Source organism: Gasterosteus aculeatus, chromosome 6 (genome assembly GCF_964276395.1).
Source record: "Gasterosteus aculeatus chromosome 6, fGasAcu3.hap1.1, whole genome shotgun sequence".
Lineage (NCBI taxonomy): Eukaryota > Metazoa > Chordata > Actinopteri > Perciformes > Gasterosteidae > Gasterosteus > Gasterosteus aculeatus.
The window spans coordinates 17,040,614-17,056,508 of NC_135693.1; the positions used below are offsets into that span (position 1 = coordinate 17,040,614).

Genomic DNA, 15,895 nt, shown 5'->3' on the forward strand with positions numbered 1-15,895 from the left:
CCACAGGGTTCCACCTGCACCCTTCTGGCTCAATAGATTGTGTTCTCAACGGCACAGCGTGTACCAAATGTCTGCAGCTTGCCTCATATTAATATGCTAATTCAATTAGATCTTTATTTGTCGTATGATGGCCTTAATGCACATAAATTGACAAAAGAACGACGTGTACGGCAACTATTGTAATAATCCTGTAATACCAGGAATAAACCAGCAGCTAGCACTGCAACGGTTCCCTTTAATTTTGTGGTTAATTTACATTCAAATGAAAACCTGAGAATGATATTCAACAAACAAAACGATTGAATGAATGAATGAATGAGTGAGAAACCTGAAAGAAAGACGTGAACACTCGCAGACATGATGTGAATGGTTCTTGGTATATCTTGACAGCTGTGTTCCATTTCGGGCCGTCTTCACACGCTGCACTTCGACAACGAGCACTTCATCACAGCCTGATGTCACAGGCACAGCTCGATGTCTCACACCTTCAACTTCAAACTTAACCTTCCAATTATTTTAACTTTTCTCCAAGAAAACCGCAGACATTCTAGAGCGCAGGAATGGAATAGTTGAAACATTTGGAACCACTTTAATGACAATGAAAATCATCACTTGAGGCTGCAGGATTGGGAGCTTTCCTCTCAAAGAGCCTCCTGCTTACAACAATGTTAACAGCCATAACAACGCACACAACAACAAGAGAGCGGACAGAATTAGGGGTGTCAACCTGAGGGGGGGGGCGGGGCGGTTGGTGCTACGCTTCTTCACAGTGAAGATCTGTGGCTCTTATCTTACCGTGTCAAGTAGGTCTAATTAAATTAAACTAAATATGCTTCCATTTAAATAAGTGCAAATACAGAAACTGAGCAAAACAATCCAGCAGTCACATTGAATGAATGAGTAAATTGTGATGTTTTTATTTTATCTGAAGCTTTACGGTTGTGGCTTTAGTATGTTTCGCCGGACATTACAGAGCAGCTTGGTTATAAAGCCTTCAAAGTCCTCCGTCATTTCAAATGAAATGAAAAGAAAAAAACTAGGGAGTAAAAGTTTAACTGCAGTTCGTTTTAAGTTGATGCTTTTATTTTGAAGGCAACACAGCATAACTTCCTGTTTCACTATGGCCGCCCAAACTCAATGCACGATCTGTCCTATTCCTCCTGTTGGATTTGTCCTGGCAGTAGAGCATCACTCTCGAGCCCCATTGCCGAGGTGAACGGCGTGATCGTTTCCAAGGAGACCTCCGGGTCATCCTCCAGCTGCACGGTGGCGGGGAGCAGCGGCAGTCTGTTGTGGCTTCGGGAACCATTGGAGATGATCGAGTCTTCGTCGAACTGGGGGCTCGTGTCCTCCAGGTGATCCGACACCACGTTGATGGTGCGCGGTGGAGGCGGCGGCTGCGTGGGCACCAGCGTCTCCTTGTGGAGCGTCGTGTCGTGGTGGTAGGAGACCAGCTCGTCGCTGAAGTTCACAGCCTCCACGGCGTTGCTGGAGCACATTTGGTTGCAGCCCAGGATGGTGGCGAAAGCCCGGCGGAAGTCCGCGTTGAATGCATAAATGACCGGGTTGAGGGAGGAGTTGGCCCAGCCGAACCACACGAAGACGGTGAAGGTGGTGTCGCTGACGCAGGGCGGGTCACAGAACGGCACCGTGCAGTTGAGGACGAAGAACGGCAGCCAGCAGAAGACGAACACCCCCATGATGATGGAGAGGGTCTTCAGGACTTTGGTTTCCTTCTTGAAGGACGACTTGAGCGAGGCTTCCTCGTTGGGCCTGTGCTGCTGCTGCTGCTGCTGCTGGTTCCGGTTCCCTCCGTAGCCTTGGTTCTGCGCCTGCTCCGCCGCCCGCTCCAAAGACGTGATGCGGCGTATCTGGGTCTGAGCGATCCTGTAGATCCGGGTGTAGGTGGCGATCATGATGACCACCGGGATGTAGAAGCTGATGAGGGAGGAGGAAATGGCGTAGGTTTTGTTCAGGTTGGCGACGCAGCTCTTGGCGGCGGCGCTGGCGTTGACGTTGCTGCTGTTTGTGAAATTCCTGCCAGCGGCCGCCATCATCTCCATCACTCGCTCCATCGCCTCTCCACCCTCCTCCCCGACCTGATGCCAGTTGAGCTGCACAGGGATGAAGGAGATCAAGATGGACAGCGACCACGCCACCCCGATCATCACGAAGGCCACGCGGTGAGTCATCTTGCGCTCGTACTTGAACGGGCTGGCGATGGCCCAGTAGCGGTCCACGCTGATGATGCACAGGTTCAGGATGGAGGCCGTGGAGCACATGATGTCGAAGGCGATCCAGACCCCACAAAAGCGCCCGAACAGCCACGTCCCCGTCACCTCCGTGATGGCCTCCCAGGGCATGACCAGCACGGCCACGAACAGGTCGGACACGGCCAGCGAGATGACGAAGAAGTTGGTGACCTTGGAGCGCAGGTGGCGGAAGCGGACCACGGCGGCGCACACCAGCGTGTTCCCGAGCAGCGTGGACACGATGAGCAGGAAGAGGACGCAGCCGACCAGGACGCGCAGCCCCCCGCTCGCTCCGCCGCTGCCGCCGTCAGCCTCTTCTTCCTCGCCGGCCGTCCCGCCCAGCTCCGACAGAACTTGGGTGAAATTACTCCAAGTCGCGGTGTAGTTTTCCATTTTCTTCCCCGCAGAAGGAGCGACGGAGGTAACGGGGGGGTTAGTGGCCGCTTGTCTTCCGCGCGGCGACTCCTGGCGCACAAACCATCCTCTGTGTCCCTCAGTGGAGAGAAACCCAGCGTGCGACTTTCTTATGGATCAGATTTCATCCGCAGAAGAATTGAAACTGGTGATGATAACTCAGTGAGCACGGGGAGGGAGGACGTGTCCGCCCTGGTCTTTGGTCCCGGAGTGGACTCGCAGTGGACTCACCTCGGTCCGTGTGAAGCGCAGGCTCTCAGTCAGGTGGAGCCCTGCGGGGGGGTCGTTGCCTCCCCGCCGCAGGTTGCTGCCGTCCGATTCCACGTCGTGCGTTTCGGAGTCCAAAGACGTGCGTGGATTTTATGTAAACGCGCGCGCGTCTGAGTTGTGAGATGGTCGTGCCACTTTGTACTCGTGTGTTCCCGAGCGCTTCTGTGACAAATAACATGTGACTTAATGAAAAAAAAAAAGGCAACACAACAATTACGACTATAAGAGGAATTTGTTCTATATTATTTATATCTATTTGCAATGATTTACCAGTTTTCCTCTTTAGAGTATGCAGTCATTTTGGGAAAGAAATATGAATATTCCAATTTATAATCATAATGCAATATTAATTGAAAATAATAACAATAATCAGGAGGAATCTTGAGCAGTAAGCTAGAATACATTCATTTGACTTTGACATTAAATCTTCTGTTATTTCAGTGGGCTACTGTGATTTTCAGCAGGCAAAAGGCAAAATAACAAGATATTAACAGATGCACAATAAGCACATGCGGCATATAAAAGGAGTAGTTCAGTTAAGCGCATACATGCAAAACAAATCCTGAACTAACTAACTGAATATAAAATGATGACATTTTAGTGCTACTTCCTCTAAAGATGCAGACGCATCCTTTTAATTCCGTCTTAATGATCAACGCATTTGACATTGCATTATTTTAGAGGTCCTTTTCCAGTGAAATTCGAATTAATCGGCCAATTCTGAGCGAACTGTTTGTCGACATCTTCTTCATGCTACACTGTGTTTAATCATTAATGAAATTTAAAAGCCAGGTGCTTCTTTATTTCTCAGGTTGTTATGGGGCCCTCTGCTGGTGTCTGCTGCTGTCACTGTTGAGGCATTAAGGAGCAAAAAAAACAAAAAGGCTTTGCATTTCTGGCTCCTTCCCACCATTTGATTGGTTATTCTCCACAATCTGTGAAGTCACGACTCGTATTTGCTGCATTTCAAGGTGAATTTGATGTTGTGTTTCTTTTGTCATTCTGCTACATCCAGTCCCTTCAGTCCTTCTCACGTTCTTGTGCCGCAGACGTCATTCATGAAAGTCTCATTCATCAAACTGAGCTTTAAGCTTTAAACAAAAGGAAGTCCAACAAACCTTTTAAAGGTGGTGCGAAGAAAGAAAGGCCTTCATTTTTTGTGGCAACCCTGAAATATGTTTGGCACATCGCCCGTGGTTTTATTTCTGCGCCAGGGCTCCGAAGTTTGAAGCTCAGTGAAATGTATTTTTATGAAAACAAATGAGGCACGTTGCTTAAATCTGAGTGGATCTACTAAGTGCGCAGTAGAAAATAACTATGATGCCTGAGTTTAGTCATCTGGGATTCAAGGCAAAGAAATGACCTGAGGCCGTGACGGTAAGTGGGTCATGTGGCCACCAGATGGCGCCACCTGTCTACTGTTGTGTCTTTACACGCCAAACTATGAAGTAAACTACACCTGAATTATTTCGTGTCCTCTTTAAACTTATCAAAGATAATCTGACCAACACGTGTTGTGGAACCCGGCATACTGGTAGTGCTCATTACCTCTAGATCAACAATGGTTGTTGTGTAGAAGCTTCTTGTTCTTTAATGCAACACAAAGGAGGGATTCCAAAATGGCCTCGGTATTGGTCACTGTGAGGCACGACGTATCTCAGGTAAGTGTCCCTTTGTTTAGTTTCAGTAGTTCAAATGTAAAGCAACGTTCCTTCATTGCACGTTAAGCTCTTGGTATCACGTTTGTGATGAACGCACTGAACTCTGTAAGTCTCATTTTGGGGGTTTTGCAATGCATCCACAAACTACAACAGCAGACACAGCCGGTAACAAACCAACGCAGTGCATTGTTAATGTGAAAGCTAGAACAGCTTTTGAAGCCATGTGAGGACGTCAGCGTGTCACTCAGAAGCAAACCCCGCCCCAAATTCCCAAAAATCAAAGGGTGTGTATAGCACTGCTTCAGCAAACCGGTCTCCTAATACCTAAAGTTAAAATAACACAGTTTTGTTGAGCGGGCCGACAACAGAAAGGTCGGATCAAGACTCGCATTAGTTAATGAAGACCGGTCTCACCTCACAGACCGCTCGGGCACGGCGTTACTGGTGAATTATAAGTGATGGCGGTGGTTTTGAAGTCTGAACTTTCTCTTTTTTTAATCTCAATGACAGACTTGAACACACGATTGACAAGTGATGACTAGTGCGTGTTCAGCAATAGCAGCGCCTCCTTTGTGCAAACGGTCCGTATAGCCAGATGGAAAGTCTGTTAACATGGAAGAGCCGAAATGGGTTAAAACACGCAGGCAACTAGAAACCAAATACACCTTTGCGTTTCGCGTTATTAAAACTGTCTAAGGGAGCTTATCTGAGGGGGGGAATTATGCAAGCGCAAGTATTGGCACAGTTTAAGCTCCGCTCTTTCTCTTTAGGGATCAAAGCGTTGATTCCGTTGCTGCCCTCGGGCCTTGGAGTTAAACTGTCCTCGATTAACTTTCACAAACCCCCCGAAGCATACATTACTGCTTATCCGCCCAGATCTCAGTAATGGCAACACCTTTCTATCCTTATAGACAGATGTGAGATCATGAAAAGGTCAAACCGAGTGTGCGTGCATGTATACGTTGATCTTTGTGGGAACAAATAGAACGTTTAACCTTTTAGAATCACACACCTCTGTGCAGCCTTTAAACTTGTGTTTTCTAGTGCAGCATTGGAAGAGCTGTGTGGAAACAACAAAGCTGATGAATTGGATAAACGTCCTCAATGACAAAAAAAATTCTGTTAAATTATCACAGCAAACTATAGTTTCCAATTTGTACTTGAAAATTTGAGAGATGCACAGCAACAACAACAATAATAATACCTATTACCTATAATAGATATATGACGCACAACCGTGACTCACGGCAACATCATGTCTTTGTTTGCGGTTGCTATAAACCTTTGTTTTTTACATCTGCTCACACGACGTGTACTTGCACGTATGTGTGTGTGTGTGTGTTGCACGTTGCCACCAGGCGAGGGAAGAGTCCCCTCTGACGCAGGCGGGCGGATCCTTATCGCCCGTAGTCACACCCGGTGGCAGATCGCGCTGAGGCTGACGGTTGCACGTCGAGGTGAATAGTTGAAACTATAATCACTGTTTTGGTGCGACTGTTGATGGGCGAGGACGGATGCTCATTGTGTGCGTGTGTCTGTGAAAGCGCGTGTGTATACACTTTTGGTTTTAGTTTGAATGCACATAACTATAGTTTGATAATGACGCACAAACAAACATTTTGACAGGGTAAATGAATGTAGTTCCCTCAGGAAACCAGCTCGTAGCCCACCTGTCGTTGAACCAAGGCCTGTGTTTGTGTGTGTGTGTGTGTGTGTGTGTGTGTGTGTGTGTGTGTGTGTGTGTGTGTGTGTGTGTGTGTGTGTGTGTGTGTGTGTGTTTGTGGAATGCCGCGCAGTGAACTCGGCAGTGCGTCTTCCACTGAAGCCGAGCGTCACTCGGAGGCTTCCCAGCCGACATGAGCAGAGCATCACGGCTCACCTGAGAGCTCGTCTGGAGGAGTCAAAAGGAGAAGGAGATCCTGTGTGAGTGCAGCTCACACAGATGAGAACACTCAATGCTCAAGCTAGCTGGTACGTTTCAGTTCCCCACGAAAACCCCCTGAGGACACTTGATATGTGTTTGGGGAGGTTAGTGCATCACAGCAAGTACTTTGCCACCTTGTAAGTGAAATTACATACTGTGTTTTGAGCAGAATTTTTTTTGGATCTTGGAACCTGGATCTTATTTTCATGGTTTTCTCCACTGCGCTTATCGTACACTTAATTGCTCGGTGAACATATGCTACAACTCGTCTCGCCCCAAAGCAAAGTTCCTGTCTGTCTACTTTGGATGTTGTGCGTGCCATCGACAGTAAAGAGAGACAGTTAATACCCACTAAGGTGTAACCTATCCAACAACACGTCCGTCAACCTAAAAACAGAAACAAACCTCGCCAACGCTCTCCAATGCTCGCCTGTCAGTCGCTTCTTTTTGTAGTTATTTAGTTGTCCGTGACCTTTTTTGCTTTAGTGTGAATGCCTCCCTCGTCACAGCAGGTGAGGACCGGGTCTCTACCAGTTCATTCAGATGACAGAACGTAGCAGAGCTCCACCACCAACCCCCTCATGCAGCTTTTGAGTCATTGCTCAACCTTCTTGTTGCTGCACTTGAAAAACTTGAATTGGGAAATTGTCTCTTCACATTACCTTGTTTGACCATGGAAGTCTGGATTAATGAGCGTAATTGGCAACCTTGATGACAGGATATATCACGCTCCTTCAGTGAATGCGGAAGTTCAGGTAGTCGCGAGGGTTGTATTTCACCCACAGCCGAGGGTTTAGAGAGTAAAAAGCCCAAAGTAGAGAGAGACACGTGGGGTGGTTGTGACCCACTGCTGAACTTTACAGGAATAATGACCCTAGAGGACAAGTGTGTGTATGTGTGTGTGAGCGAGTGTCAAACATGTTATCGTAGCAGCCGTGCTTGTTTTAGATCTTATCCTGGTTTTCAGGGTTCATGTGTTTCGGAGTTAATAGTTGTTATCGTCCATGATGGCTCTGGGCTTTAAAAACACTCCACTCGGCTGTCAGGATATTTTTAGCTTCTGGGGGGAATTTTGTGTTTCCCTTCTGAACTTAAAGGTCAATTCAAAATGTGTTTTGGTATCCGCTGATTCAACTCAATATAAACCCATATGTTTACCTTAAAATATCATGTTATTATGAATTATGTATACATTGGAAATTGACCTCTATTTTTTGGCAATATTTTCTTTTTTTATTCGCTCAGCCTGTAGTATGTGACCCTTCTACTTATCGGAAATTAGGCTTTTAACCGTCAGGGACCGAAATACACCTCTAGATTTCATAGTATTCCCAGATCTTAATACTTTACTTCTAATTCATTATTTGTACACTTGGGTTTGAACACATTTTGGCCCCCGTCGTTTTCCACGAAGACGGAGCGATTGAGAGAGCGGTCCAGTCATAAATCCTGCAGTTTGACAGCAAACACACGGCCGGGTCACCAAGAAAACACACACACACCTTCACACACACAAAGGTGGTCTCTAGCCCCTGGCTGCAACTGAGATGAGGGGTGTGAGTGTGTGTGTGAGTGTGTGTGTGTTTGTTCCCTATTCATCCGTTTATCGGCTAATAAGAAACAGACAGCAGCTGTGTTCAGTTTTCGCTTTAATACATAACTTTATTTAATCAAGATCTGAATGAAAGATTCTTCATTAAAATATACCAATCATATTTAGGCAACTCATTCAAAAACACGTTAATTCATTATATCGGTTTAAACCTTTCAGACTGAATCCAAGGAATGAAAATGTGTGGTTTCTTTTTTTTTATCAAGCAATACGCCGATGATGCAGCCCTATCGTCCTACTTTCCCTTCCGATAAAAGCACCAGCTGATCCTTGGAGTCCAACTGAAAGAGGGGACTAACTTACACCCAACATGGAGGCTGGCATAAATCTGGAGAAAAGGGACCGACTGAGACAGACACAAGCGAGTTGGACACCGAATGAAGAAGACATGCAAAAGGGGAGCCGTGTGACTAGACTCTCACATCGGAGCCTCGAAAGCGAGGAGAGCTGTGAGTGATGGCGGAGACGCCGTCCAACGGGAAGATGAGCGAATCCCAGTCATAAATATTTACACTGAGAACAGACAGAAGCCATTTCAGATGTGTGGTTATGTTTTTGTCAAACGGATTATAAAAGAAAGCATCGGGTCAAAGAGAGTGCAGCTGTCATTCAGAGGTTGTGCGTTAAATTTTCAGTCGCTGACTATGATTCAAAGTGAGAGAAACGGATGTGAAGAATCCCTTTTATTTGCTAACTTATTTGTTTGTTTGTTCACATAAGTTCACATAACCCTTACATACTTACACAATGCATATTTCATCACTTGACGAGAGATGGTCATTGTGTTTGTGTGTGTGTGCAACATTGACCACAATTCAATAATGTTTACATCTTATTCTTTAAATCCCGATCGAGCCCCTATAGAGAGAGTAGGGTCTGGATATTAACGCTTCATATGTCCCTTGTGTGTCTGCATGCATGAGCTCTGTGAGGATCATGTGATTGAACAGAACCTACAGTTGGTGCCTCTTGGTATAAACTACATGAAGAAGACCCAAGCGGTCGCTGAAAGGGTTAAACAGATGAAGCCCCTCTCCCCCTAAAAGCTTCCAGAAGCCAGCCGCTCTGAGGGGATCAGAGCTTTCAGACCACTTGTTGCTAATAGAGGGATATTTACGGGAACAGAGAGAGAGTGTAACCTCGGGTCACTGCACTCTGCAACAACACTGACACTAAGACACACAGACAGCCTGTTCTGCTTTTACAGCACGAACAGACAGATTCAAAATAAAAGAGTGTGAAGCAAAGAGGAAAGCTGTGCTCAGACAGGCAGCAGGTTCAGTGCGGGTCGCTTTTGATTAACAGATATCAGCAGGAGAAACGCGGCGAACACGGCAGGTGTTTGCAACCAGCTGTCAAGCAGAGGTGCCTGCACCTGCTGTGACATCATCGCTCAGGTGTGGCTGGTTGCGCAACAATGCTCGAATATTTCGGCATCGGGGAGAATCCACTTTCTGTTTTTTTAAATAGAAGGAACAGGTTAGGTTGGAAACTTCACTTTCACTTCTGTCTAATTTGAAACTGTTGTTAGAACAAATTACACTATTATTAAGTATTACCATTATTATGTTAACAACGCATTGACGTTTTTAATGGGTTAACGTTTTCTTGACAGCAGTACAGCCGATTCTGTCACAGTCTAGAAGGTTGAATCATGAATTATGTAGATAAATAGTAAAACTGCACTCTATATTTGTTTGGTCCATACTAACTAACAACAACTTCCCTTCATTGGCATTTGCAAATATAAATTGTAAAAATGGAAAAAACTAAATTGTCCCAATAAAATAAAGACTTCCATCAAAAACCCTGGTTGGTTGGTTTGTTGCAAATCTGTGCAGAAAATAAAAGAAAAAAATGTTTTTGTGGTTCTTTGTTGAATAATGGCAGCCAATCATAACAATGTCCCATAAAAGAAAGCTATTAAAACAGAAGCAGGGCCTGAGCGGTTACTTTGGGGGCGGAGGGACGGCGAGGGTCCTCGACACGACACAAATAAAATGGAACACTGATTGAGTCAAACGTCCGGTGTTGTCAGCTGAGCCCCGGCTTTGGGAAAATCACCAGCAAATTAGCCGGAACAACACAGTCCGACCGTGTTTGTTGTCATTCCGGAGCCAGTTATGCCTGGCGCTGCTTCGCTGTAACCCCGCCGCGGTGACACCTATCTCGCCGTTGAACAAATATGGCGAGGTCCTGACCCCTCCGTGTTTGGATTCGCAGGCTGGGAGCCCAGACAGCCGCGCAGCGCCGCGACGCACGTATCAACACAGACCTCCGTACAGGAATGCAGCCGCGGCCCGCTTGACTCGGCCTCGGACCCCGCCGTGACCCCGGGTGTGTGAGCATGTGTGTGTGTGTGAGAGGGAGAACGTTCGCTCCTCTAAGTCTAAGCTTCTGTCTCTGACACACAACACATTGACCAGTTCTGAAGCATATCGATCGCACAGTTAGAGGACGGTTACATTTTACCGTGGTGTCTGTTTCAGAGCCGTCTCCATCACTTCATTTTTGACCCCTTGTGTATGTTTGTAGAATATCTGCAATTATCCTTCACTAAGCCACTAAGTGTGTGTGTGAACACAGTGAGGTGGACGATCAGGAGCAGAGGGCTCGATTGTTTGTTGTCGCTCTTCAGAATGAAGCTGATTGCTCCTGTTAAACTCTTTGAGGTGAGGCAGACCTGCACTTCAGGGCTCTTTTTAAACACAGACTACCCCTCATTTGGACTTTATGATTCAAACCTTCCTCCATTTCACGGTGCTCTTTTATCTACGATGTAGAGGTTGCTTCCTATACCAAATGTGCAATAATACATTCAGACACAAAAGTGAGTAGTTGTATAGACACATCGCGTAAGTAACATGTTAATATCGGAGCAAACTGTAGGATGTTTTCACGATTCTTTGCCCCCGATTTGTTCTTTTCCGCTGAACAGTTTCTGCTTGATTTGTGGTATTCATTCCTACATCAGTGTTTAATGATGATGATGGATGTGGGTTCATCGTAGACAAAGGATCTGAGTCTGCAAAATGGGAAGGAATCTGCGTACTGCTCGTAAACACTGTCTCGCACACAGAGGGTACAATATGGATAAGAATGTGTGCATGCACAGTTCAACAGATTAAGTTTGTCTACGAGGGGGATTACGACGTCAATCATACATGAGCTGGAAACCTGTTTCCAATCTGCTGTAGAAAGTTGGGAATGTCTGACAGCTTCCTCAGAAATCCTTCCAGTGTGCGTTTGAGCTGCGTTACAACCAGAAGGTCCAACTAGTGGATGCTGGTGGCGACCGTTTCATTTGTTCCGTCTTTACAAGCGAGACGCACAGAGGGAGAAGGAGAGAAGAGCCCCAGGACTGTCGGTCGCGTGTAGGAACTTTAAAAACGCATTCATGTACGGACAAACTTCCACACATGCTGTAGAATGAGTAACGCATGAGGACGCGGCAGCCCTCGTGCTCGGGGGATTCAGCGTGCCGCTGGCTAGGTGTGGCGCCCCGGCTGAGTTCATGAATCAACTGAACTCTTGAACCGTTCTGTGGTATGCAGCAGACAGTCATTCAGACAACCAGTTGTTCAAACTGCGCAGGAATAATCTTTGTCTAAACAAGTCTGCGACTGAGACCTGAAATCCTATTTTCAAAGGGGAGGAAAGTGAGCGTTTCAGCTGACGGACAGCACGGGACCGTTTTTGCAGGTTGATTCCTCACAGAGATGCTTACAAGTTGTGCTTTGGACAATGCAATACGGAACCGAGTCACAACCGTCAGTCATCTAGACATAATCATTAAACCAAATCGATAAATCTGCTTGTATGTTTTCAAACGTACAAATCTTCAGGTCTCCCACGTCTCACTCGTCCTGTTCTCCTTCTCTTCTGCTGACCCCTTAAAGGGAAACACACCTGCTGCGGCATGTATGCGTGTTATGCGGCGCATCTGGTTTACATGGCGAACTCGTCACATGCAGGCAAGCGCCCAGGTCATGTTCATGATGTTGCACAAAAAAAACGGATGGGGGAAGTTGTGCAAAGACCGTACGTACGTTCACACCTTTGAACACCTGGCCAGTTGCCGTGAGGGTGTGATTGTTGGATCGTCTGTAGCTGTCGTTCATTGAGTCCTGAGTTTTCAGTTTCTTGTTTATTTTTCTGGTCGCTGCCAGTAAATCCTGTTGGCTCTTGACAGCTGTAAAGTTAACTCATACCTCCGGCTCTGTTATCTGCAGAAGGACGTGTCGAATTGACAGAGCAAAGCCCCCCACAGGTGAGTCGCATTAAGTCCTAAAACGCGAGTTCAAATGTGTGGGCCGTGGAAAAACACCGTAGCTAAGGCAACGCGAAACTCCCTGGGACGCTAGAAGAAGGTCAGAGGTCACGGTCAGCCCGAGGGGAGTCCGTCTTGGTCAAGGACGCTGCAGCCGGGCAGACGTGGATTTGAACTTTTGACCCCCCCGGGCGGAAGGTTCAGACTGCGCTCGCATAAACATGAAGGTGAACTCCAACGCGTCCAAAGCGGAGGCAGGTTCTGCCTTCCTGTGTCTGGCCTTGTTTCTGTCTGTCTCTCACAGGCTCTGCGGGCGCTTTGCAGCTCGTCCTCCTCGGGGCTGACGGCTGGAATGCTGACATAACAGATGTTGTCTGACAAAACCAATAATTATCTGCTGTACGGCTGTATGTCCGTACCCGCTCCTCCTTCTCCACATCCTCCTCCACCTCCTCCGAGTGCTGCACCATCTTTGTTTCCTCCAGCTGGTCTGTGACTCCACTGCACACACAAATGAGATTGCATTCGTCTCTTTTCCGAAACTCGGCCGAGAGGTTTGACAGATTGGTTGATTGACATGAAATTAGCCCCAGAAATACAATTTAATGGTGTGTAATCTACTCATGCAGAATCTAATCTGCGAATAGTTTGGGTTTCGTTCATCCACATTTAAACATATCTGTCTCCACTAACAGCATGATGTTCATTCATCGTAAACGATGGTTCCATTTAGAATAAAATACACAGTAAAGTCTATAAAATAGAACCTGTTAACATTATGACCTTCCCGGTTGCTTTTTTTGGGTTTTATCGTGCTTGGATCCGACCGACCAAAAAGCCAAGATGGCGACGGTCAAATCACCAAACAGGAGGTTTTAAAACCGCATTCCACCAACCAATGGGTAACCGCACAGAAACTACGCCCACCTGCAGACTACAGACTACAGCATTTTATTAAGGAAATACGCTATTTTGGTTGCCGTTGCCTTTTGCCTCCTGAGCTATATTTTAGGTTTTTTACATGCTCAAAAATGTTAACCAAGAGTAATTGTACTCTTAAAGTGGTGCCATTTGGTCAAGACAGTTAGTTAATCTTCTATTATGAGGAATCTTCTGGTTCGTTTGGAGCTTATTTCTGAGTAGCTAGTTTTAAATAAACCTGGCTGTTGGAGGGTCACTGCAGTGCACCGCCGGCACCACCAAAACGGTTAATTGTTCTCCAAGGGCCCCTCTTTTACCTCATTATTATAATTAAGTGTTCTCCCAATGACCTGAAACAGCCATTTAGAGAAATCTTTATTGATGTGTATCTTTGGTTCTGAACCAGAACACAAGCAACACGAGTCCAGAGGGTGAAGAGGTTGAATACGGGCGACGGACGGGTGAGGAGTTATGGAGTCAAATGATTCTCACTCATTTTAGGCGTTGAAAAACAAGAATAATCAGAAAAAGGTTACTTCATCTATTCATTCTAATGTTTTCATGAAAGTAAATTATATTTTGGATTCAACCTTTTGTTTTTCTCATGATTTGATTCAGATGTATTTTCTTAGTCAGGCCAAACAGCACATCAAGGAAAAACAGAGAATTGCACTAATGACCAATTGACTGGAGGTCCCTTGTTGCTTACAGTCAATGCCCCAAAAGTCAAGTTATCTGTAGAAAATAGGATATTTGCACACAACTGGACTTTTTGTAAGGCTCCAAGGGTTTGGAAACACTCAACTGAAACAGACAGAAAAATGTCCCAACATACAAAGGCCGGCTAAATATACCAGTTTGATTTTAAAAGCAACCAAAAAAGACAGTAAAAATATCGGGCATAGTTTTTCTGCTCGGTCAAGATGGATGACCTGCTGGGCATAGCCGCCACAATTTCAACCCAGTCCATTCTTATTTCTGAAGTCACACAATGAAGCCCTGAAGGTTCCTGACTGACTCAGCATTTAAACGGCAAAGTAAACTTTCAATTACAAGGACTAAAAAGAAAAACCACCAAGATTGCAGCGCTGCGGTTTTTACTGTGACAGCAGCAGCTATGGAAATAAACACAGAGAGAACCCAAGCTGGAGGTGAAATATCTGAGCGAGCACACACCGAGCGGCTGGCCGAGGTGCTGCCGTCGGCCTCCCAGCTTTCTGTCCGAGGCACCATCTGATCCGGCGTTCCCCCTCAGTTTGCTTATCATGCCCTGTTTCTGCCATCTGAACCAGAACTCACATGCACAGAGGAGCTAAGAAGAACTTTCAGCCTCCCTGCGAGGATTTTTATTTTAACTCAAAGGGAGAGAATAAATAGATTTCATAGGAGGGATAATGAAATGTAGCTGAAACACATCAGGAATCACTCATTCGAAAACGTAACCCATGAAATGATGAGTAATAGAAACATTCACAGAACTCAGCATTAAAGGTTATACTTTAACGTAAAGGTGGATTTTTCGTGGTCCAAAGTCTTGAATCTTTCAAGAGGAATCCTCTCCTCATGATCACTGTTAACACGACCCTTTTGAAGGCAGCATAAGTTTCAGTTGTTAGAACAGAAGCTACCAAAATAACAAAAAATCGCTTCAGCTAAAAAGCGCTTTCTGAGTCATAAGTGGATTAAGGCAGGAACACAAGCTACGCTAACGCTAACGTTAGCTGCAACCATGTGTTTTTTCGCAGTGTTAGCGGGTGAAGGGATTTGAACACAAATCAGCTGCTTTGTATCACAGAGCCAACGGAACAACTACAATGTGGGAATATTAACGTTATTCAGATGAGATCGTGTGACGTCACGTCGCTGTTTTAGCCGCACCAGCAGCAGCATGATGGCTGCTGTTCCCCTAACGGCCGCTGAGGTTATTGGTGACTCGTTTGTTCTAAAAGTAACATATTACACCTTTTTATAAATCAGATTGCAAGAAATGCAATCGTATTTTAATCGGAGTTAAGTCTTCAGAATTCATCAGAGACAAACATAATTTCGGATGGGATGATGAAAGGACATCCTCGCCTTCAACCTGTCCTGAGGTTGACCCCCACCTGCCCTCTATGCAGTTATGCATATAATTACCATAAAGACAATTGCTGTTTGCACAAAATATGTATTACATCGACCAACAGATGTTTTTTTTGAAAAAACACATTTGACGGAAAGATTCAGGCTTCACGCCTAAAGAATAAACTTTCATCTCTAACTCATAACTTACAAATTCTGTGCATTGTGCACATTAAAGCCCTCTGTTGTGGTCAGGTAGAAATATCCCGCCCGTAGGGGGAGCTGCTGAGTCGCTCAGACTCTGTTTCAGTTGTATAATATGTAGCAACGTTGTGTCGGGTCCCCTCTCTGGTTCCCATGCACCCTCCCGTCAGTTGACCGGTTGCTGACCTGTGCAGCCGGTGGCACTGGAGTGAACTCTGGTTCAATTTGTCGCTGAGTTCCCAGTGACTGAGGGTCCATCAGATAACGACCTTGGCAGAGCAACAGGGCCCTGCAGCGGACATAATT

General features: G+C 45.9%; 1 protein-coding gene across 1 annotated transcript; it reads right to left on the minus strand.

Moving 5' to 3' along the window:
* Positions 1 to 575: 575 nt before the first annotated feature.
* Positions 576 to 3,042, minus strand: LOC120820200 (D(1)-like dopamine receptor). The gene has a single exon (XM_040177708.2). The coding sequence runs from the start codon at positions 2,643 to 2,645 to the stop codon at positions 1,152 to 1,154; it is 1,494 nt and encodes a 497-aa protein (XP_040033642.2). The 5' UTR covers positions 2,646 to 3,042; the 3' UTR covers positions 576 to 1,151.
* Positions 3,043 to 15,895: the final 12,853 nt, after the last annotated feature.